The sequence below is a fragment of the Morone saxatilis genome, unplaced genomic scaffold, assembly GCF_004916995.1.
Source record: "Morone saxatilis isolate NCDOM2014 unplaced genomic scaffold, NCSU_SB_2.0 Contig3, whole genome shotgun sequence".
Classification (NCBI taxonomy): Eukaryota; Metazoa; Chordata; class Actinopteri; family Moronidae; genus Morone; species Morone saxatilis.
In genome coordinates this window covers 5,594,408-5,601,680 of record NW_023339873.1, presented here as the reverse complement: position 1 = coordinate 5,601,680, position 7,273 = coordinate 5,594,408, and the positions used below count along the sequence as shown (strand labels likewise).

Here is a 7,273-nt window from a genome sequence, read left to right as displayed (position 1 = left end):
CTGGTTCATCAAGTCTTTGTTTCAGTTAGGAAATACAGCTAAAACTTGGGAAAGGGCCAAAAAGAAAAAGATAATAGGTACACAACAACCAAACAAGAATTAGCTCATCGACCATCACAGCAGCTGGTACTTGTACAACTACTACTCGCTAAGCTATACATTAATGTAGCAATAAGCTATTAACTTAAACGTTTGAGACAACTGTTTCCACTGCTGTTACCATGACGACGATGACTAGTATTGCCGCTACCATGACAACAAGAATTACTACTGCTGCTCCAGTTACTTGGTGTTACTCGTAATAATATTACTTCCCTAAATAGTTACCTAGTGTAACTAATTACTAATAATTTTCAGTAATAATATTGCAGTTAGGGCCAGCCAAAAATGCCTTACTTTTGTTGTCCCCCCTTTACTAGATTGAAATCCAACAATCACATCCTACCTTGGAAGATGTAAAGGCTTACATTCAGCAGCTGGAAATATTCCCATTACTTTGATTTTACCAAACAAAACTGGATTTTTATCGTCATAAGTCTGAAACCAAATTGTATGGGGAGTAGCAGACAAGTTATACAACTAGTAGTGTAACTAACTAAATAAAATTACTTTTGAAAGAGTAATGCGTTAACTAGCCCAACACTGTCCACCACTGGCTGCTACCTCTGCTAGAACTGCAATATACTATTAAAAAGTATCACTACTGCTTCTACTATAACCTTTATTTACTACTCACTACTACTGAAACTGGCATTACTGCTGCCACAAGTAAACTGCTGCTAGTGGTGAAAGAAGTAGTCCTGCATTAGTTACTTTCATTAAGTACGTACAAATTATAAACAAATTGTACTGAAAGTATTAAAAGCTAAAAGTACTCATTATTCGGTAGAATGTCCCATCAGTATTACATTATATTGTTATATATTAATGGATCATTTCAGATGGATTTCTGTTTAAACAGGACTATAATCATGTTTAGAGGTGGAGCTTAGATTATATACTGTTATATATATATATATATATGGCAGTTTAATGGATAACAATGCATTATATTCCATAATATTTCCATATCTGTATGTTATCTTAATCTGCAAAGTCAATAGCTGAGTTAAAATAAATTAATTAAAAGTACAGTAATTTCCTCTGAAATGTAGTGAAGTATAGTAAAAGAACCTCAAAACTGTAAATCCTCAGTTACTTTTCTACCTCTCCCAGGAGCTCAGGGTCATCTGCAGGAAGGTCTTCATCGTTTTGCTCAGGGTCAGAGCAGGCAGATTGGATGTCCCTTCCCTGAAGCCTTGTCACAGAATGACAAATGCCAATCTATATACTAGAACGACCTTTTCCTGAAATATTTCCGCTGTCTGATCCACTTGTCATCCTCACTGCAGGATTTGATCGATGCTGTAGTGACGGCTGCTGAGTCCTCGGCAGATAGCCTGATTCGAAGCGAAGGACGGGACATCCAGCTGGAGGAGAGCCTCGACCTCCATCTGCCCTTCCTGCTGCCGGACGGAGGATACTCCTGTGACACTGTGAGAGGAATCCCTCAAGGGTTTAGGGAGTTTTTGGAGCCAGTTTGCCGGAAAGGTGTGTGTCATATATGCAAAAAGTCCCAAAAATACCAGGAATGTGTTGTATCTAAAATAAAAACCTCTAAAATGGGTTCTTTGTTTTGATATTTGTGTTAAATGAGATCCCTCTTGTCCAGGTCTCTGCTCTTTAATGTCCCAGCCGAACTCCAGAGGCGACTGGAGCGTGTACTTCAGTGAACCAACTTCCTCAGCACAAAGAACATACTTGGTAAGCAAAGACACACAGATGGCGTTGATCCAGATGCATTGAAATATAATTTAATTTAAACATAACACATACGTATATTTTGACTTCCATTCTCCTCAATAGGCAGCACACAGACAGCCAGAGGTTGTGACGATCACACTGAACAAACCTCTCAACAGTGGGATGGGGGTCAGCATCGTGGCTGCCAAGGTGATTTTTCCTAATTCAGACGTGTTCACAAACTGGAACTATTTAAACATGAAAACTAGCTGCTGAACGTCTCAGCTAATTAACGTCCTCCCTCTTGTTTTGCCACAGGGAGCAGGTCAAGGTAACCTCGGGATTTACATCAAGTCTATTGTCAAGGGAGGGCCGGCTGAAATGGTGAGATCCGACACAGTTTTGATTGAGCTGAACTTGATATGTGCAGTAAACAGAATATATTTAATGGAATTATACGGTATAGGGTTCAAATAATTGATCAAATCTCTTGTGTCTCCACTTTGTGCAGAACGGCAGGTTAACAGCTGGGGATCAGCTGCTGAGTGTGGACGGTCAAAGCCTGCTCGGCCTCAGCCAAGAAAGGTAGCCACATAACAGCCTGTTATACAGCTGGTTGGGAAAACTATGTGTTTAGGAATGGTGTCGTCAGTCTGTTAGTTTACACCACTATACAACGGAAATATCTTAATATTGGATGGACTGCCAGTAAACTGTGTACATGATTGTCCTTGTAACTTTTGTTATAACACAGTCATAGACAACTGTGTTTGGTTGGACAATATTATCTATATGTCCAAATACATTCTGTCTGATACAAATACAAAATACATTTTCAAATAGTCAACAGGTGATAGCGACGTAATCTTTACTTTCAACGCTCATTCAACAGTTATGTGTCTTACTCTCAGATTAAGATATACTGAAATAAATACGGTAGTATCCAAGGTGGTGATATGATTGGATATGGACAGATGCTGTACGTATCCAGAACATTACAGACATGGATCTTTGACAGATTTTATTTTTATATGATATGATGATATGATATACTACGGATTTGGATACCATGGATCTTTCCGGATACAGGTCCTTTTTGGTCAGTTGATAAGAAAGGAACTATGGTATATTGTGCTCTCACAGTTTAAAAGTTTGCTTAACTAACAAGTAAATTACCTTATTGATCTTATATTGATTTAGGGCAGCAGCTATCATGATGCAAACTGGCCCCGTTGTGACCTTACAGGTTGCAAAGTTTGGAGCGAGCTATCACGGCCTGGGGTGTCTGCTGAGTGAGCCAACCTCAGGGAATACAGGTAAACACACTACAAAAGTTAAACCATTGTTTTTTATTTCACCGTCTCTGCTCTTCGTGACCTAATTAAAATCTTTTCTTGCTTCATAAGGTGATAAAAGTCATGCTAATCCAAGCGGTAAAGCACTGGTGCTGTACAGTGTTGTGGATCCTGGTCCGTCAGAACAGCTCCATGGAAGCAGCAGGAGGAGGAGAGACCAGATAACGCAGAGAAACAGACAACTTTATCGCTCCAACCCCAACATGGCCAGTGAGCGCTCTTCTATTTTAATCACTTACCGCTGCCAGGCAGTGTTTGCTTTATGTTTAATGCTTGAGGTTGAGTCATAAGAACAACTCCAGTGTATTTATTTACAGATTTTGCCCCCGAGGATGGAGATGAACCCGTTGACCTGGTGGTGAGAGGGAACAACATGGCTGCTGTTTCCAGTATCAACCTTTGTGCCGATGTGAGTCTAATTCCTTGTAACATTTGTAAAATCTTCAGTAAAAAGAGCAATGTCAGCTCCATACCAAGACTGGAAGGAAGCTGCTATAGAGTTACAAGAATGTAGTGAATTTATGTCACAAAATCACCCTTTTCTGTTTGCTTTCTATGCCTGTATTCAGACATATCACAGGGAATACTTGACACTTCCGACCCCTAAATCCCAGGACAAGAACCTCTCTGAATCCAGTCGACCACAGCAAACAGTCAAAGTGTCTGTGAAGCCTTTAGATGGACAGAGCTCCAATAAGAGGACCTTCATGGTAAGTCTTTACAGAAAGTCTTAAAGGTCCAGTGTGTAACATTTAGGAGGATCTAGTGGCAGAAATGGAATATAATATGTATAACCAAGTTTTTATTAGTGTAAAAACATCTGAATATAGGAATTGTTGTGTTTTTGTTAACTTAGAATGAGCCTTTTATATCTATAGACGCTGCAGGCCACCATAGTTTTTCTATTAAATCCTACACACTGGACCTTTAATCAGCAGTAAACAAAGGAACTATTGATCACAGTTGCAGGGAGTAACATCAAGTACTGTACTCGGTACATTTTTGAGTATTTAAATTTTATGCTACTTTATATTCAAGGATTCAAGTTTATTTTATTGTTATTTGCAACGCAGGGTTGAATTCAGATATAGTATCAAATATACCCTTTATGCTACTCAGAAAACAAAATAAAAATTGATTAATAAGTCATAAAAATAAAGAATTGTCCTTTTATTACATTTATTTGAAAGATAAAGTTACTATCTACTATAATATAATTATCTAATATTTTACAATAAAGCAAAGATTAGAGAAAAGTCTACAATATGAATACAAATCTGTGTAGTAGAATCATCTGATGTCCACTCAGATTTATCTGGTGACCCTAGAATTGCAACCACTGGATCAAACTACCCAACTGTGCTACTACGGCTTTAACTTTTGATAATTAAAGTACATTTTTGCTGATAATTTGTATATTTTTAAAGTACAGGACGTTTATATGTTTGTACTGGCATTTTTAGTTAATTAAAGTTTTTTAGACCATTTTCACATCATGTCAAAATGGCTGCTGTGAAAAAGGTCCATTGTTTCTATAATGATAAATACTATATATATACACTATATAATCTCTATATTTCTCCTTTTAGCGGCAAGCTCTGTCACAGGAGAACCTGTGCATGGACAGTGGAGGCCCCCTGCTGGACAAAAGGCAGAATGACCAGCGTGCAAAGCAAACCATGAGCCACTATTCATCTTTCCCTATTCGCTCGAGTGTTTCTACTCATGATATCCTCTCAGACAGTTGTTCTCCCACAAAGCGACAGCAGGGCAGCCGTATGAGTGGTGCCGGTGTCTGGAGAACTCCTTTTTCACAACACCCAACTCCTACGCCTCCGATCCAGCCAACGCGCATAGACATCCCTGTAACCAGAGCACTGAACACACAGACAAATCCTCCACTCACCACCTTCCAGAGCTCATCCTTGCTGGCAGTGAAGATGAGCCAAACCCTTAAAGTAAAGAGTCAAGCTCATCATATTTACGCGTGTCCCCCTCCTGCAACCAAGAAGCTACCTCAACCCTCACTTCTATCACAGCAGCAAAGACCCAAAACACACAGGGATCAGGGAGCAAAACCCCAAGTGAGCATCCCTCCAACGAAACATGTCTCCTTCCAAGAGCCTCCCACTCAGCAGAAGCAGGGCTCGGGTCCTGCAAAGCAAAGAGACCCTCAGCAGCTGTCTGATCCGTGGAGGAGGGAGGCCCAGGAGAAGCTGGAGAAGCAGCAGAGGCTTCATGTGGTGCAGCTCCTGGAGCAGGAGGTGCAGGAGCTCCAGGCTAAAGCGAAGCGCACGGCAGAGGAGAGCGACCGGCTCCGAAAGCTCAGCCTGGAGTGGCAGTTTCAGAAGAGGCTGCAGGAGATCCAGCAGAGAGGAGAGGACGAGGACGACGAGGAAGACGAGGATTTGGACATGATGCTGACGATACAGCAGCTGGAGAAAAGAACACAGGTGAGGCACAAACCTAAAGAAATTCTGATGTTGCCAAAAGGCATACTGGGAAATGTAAGTAGATTAAGTAGGTTGTAGGAGAATGGTACATGAAGAAGGGTACAAGATCACATATTAAAGATATTTAACAGAATAAAAGCACACAGGAGGGGATTTCTACATTTCTACTAAATACTATATTATAATGCAAATACTATACTCACTATTAATTGTATGATTATGGGACGTTATGACTCTACCTACAACACATAATAAAACATGTTTATAAGGTCTTGAGACACTGATATGGTTCATATCATATGGGTTATACTTATAACGATTACTCCATGATTCTAGTTCTTTTCCGAGTAAATATAAATGTTTCTGCTTGCTCTTAAAATACTTAATAAAGTGAGTGCGTCTGCTTAAAATTACGGAAGTTTATGAAAATACTTAGGATTTTATTAATAAGCTACATAAGTAAGTAAACATGTCAAAATGTTAAAATTGTCTTAACCTTCATCAACAAAAGTACTTCTACCTCTACTTTTACCTATAGATTTTATTAATAAATCTGATATTTAAAACGCCACAATAACCTTTATCTAATTGTCTCCTCTCCGTCTTTAGACCAGGAGAAGCTCTGCTGGGAACATCAACACTGAATTAAAAGAGTTGGAAAAGGAAGACAAAGCAAAAACAGGTAATTGTTCACTAAAACATTAATACAAAAATTATGTCTTTTGCTGTCAGTTTCATTAATTAAAATGAGTCTGTGCTCGTCAGACATATTATTTTATTGCACATTACAACATCTCCATGTTTTTCGGCAGGTCAAAGACCAAGTGGACCGAGTCAAGACATTAACAACATTGCTTCAAAAGGGTGAGTTTGCTCCATGCACAGTTGTTTACTATCTCAACAAGAAGCTTCATTTAGTCTATGGCACTTTTTAAAACAGTCAGACATTATTGGAATATAATTATTCCAAAAAGTGTTTGAAAGACCTCCCTGAGTAAAATAAAATGCAGACTACGCTCTTTAAATATATCTTAAAACAGCACAGGCCCCATTATTGTGTCCCCATTAATAGAATTCAAGTATTCCTGCTAATATCATTATTTATTCACAGAAACCAGGAGGAGAAAATCAAGAAAGCGTCGGCTCCTGAAAAGCTCACATTCAAGGAGCGTCAGCGTCTCTTTTCTCTTCCTTGCACTTGCGTATAATAACAGCCTCAGAAGGTGGTTCCACTGGTAGCTTATGTGGAGTGGGCCTTGGCTGTTTCGCCGCGGCAGATAGACCAGGGTTCAGAATCGTGAATTATATGTTGGTTTTACAGAAAATGAATCTTCTAGCCTATTAAAAGACAGTGAAAGTGTTCGTTGCACGTACAATTAATAATTAGCAATCACAACAACAAATTTCCAAAATAGAGTGTCATAGCGCGCAGCTTATCCAACCAATAGTTGAGTTTCAAACAAAATACGCACCCAGGTTTATGTAATCTGAGTTGTAATGAGTTTTGAAATGAATTTTCCAGGACAACATAGATAATTTTCCAGAATACTTGGGTCATTTTAATCAATTTCCAGGTGTTTGCATGACTGGAAAACTAGTCTCTAAATTTCCAGGTTTTCCAGATTTTCCAGGACACGTGGGAACCCTGTCAGAGGAGGAACGTGTCTTCTCTATCGACATAAA

The 7,273-nt window shown here is 39.2% G+C and overlaps 1 protein-coding gene across 1 annotated transcript in view; it reads left to right on the top strand.

The window, feature by feature from the left end:
- The window catches only part of LOC118336819 (afadin), an 11,550-nt gene extending 5,081 nt beyond the window's left edge, over positions 1 to 6,469 (top strand). The window contains exons 12-23 of the mRNA XM_035673563.1: positions 1,392 to 1,590; positions 1,712 to 1,803; positions 1,906 to 1,992; positions 2,101 to 2,166; positions 2,294 to 2,367; positions 2,983 to 3,098; positions 3,222 to 3,347; positions 3,455 to 3,546; positions 3,707 to 3,847; positions 4,727 to 5,590; positions 6,200 to 6,272; positions 6,403 to 6,469. Coding sequence (XP_035529456.1) covers positions 1,392 to 1,590; positions 1,712 to 1,803; positions 1,906 to 1,992; positions 2,101 to 2,166; positions 2,294 to 2,367; positions 2,983 to 3,098; positions 3,222 to 3,347; positions 3,455 to 3,546; positions 3,707 to 3,847; positions 4,727 to 5,590; positions 6,200 to 6,272; positions 6,403 to 6,458 — 1,986 coding nt within the window. The 3' untranslated portion in view covers positions 6,459 to 6,469. The remainder of the gene's footprint in view (positions 1 to 1,391; positions 1,591 to 1,711; positions 1,804 to 1,905; positions 1,993 to 2,100; positions 2,167 to 2,293; positions 2,368 to 2,982; positions 3,099 to 3,221; positions 3,348 to 3,454; positions 3,547 to 3,706; positions 3,848 to 4,726; positions 5,591 to 6,199; positions 6,273 to 6,402) is intronic.
- The last annotated feature ends 804 nt before the right edge of the window (positions 6,470 to 7,273 follow it).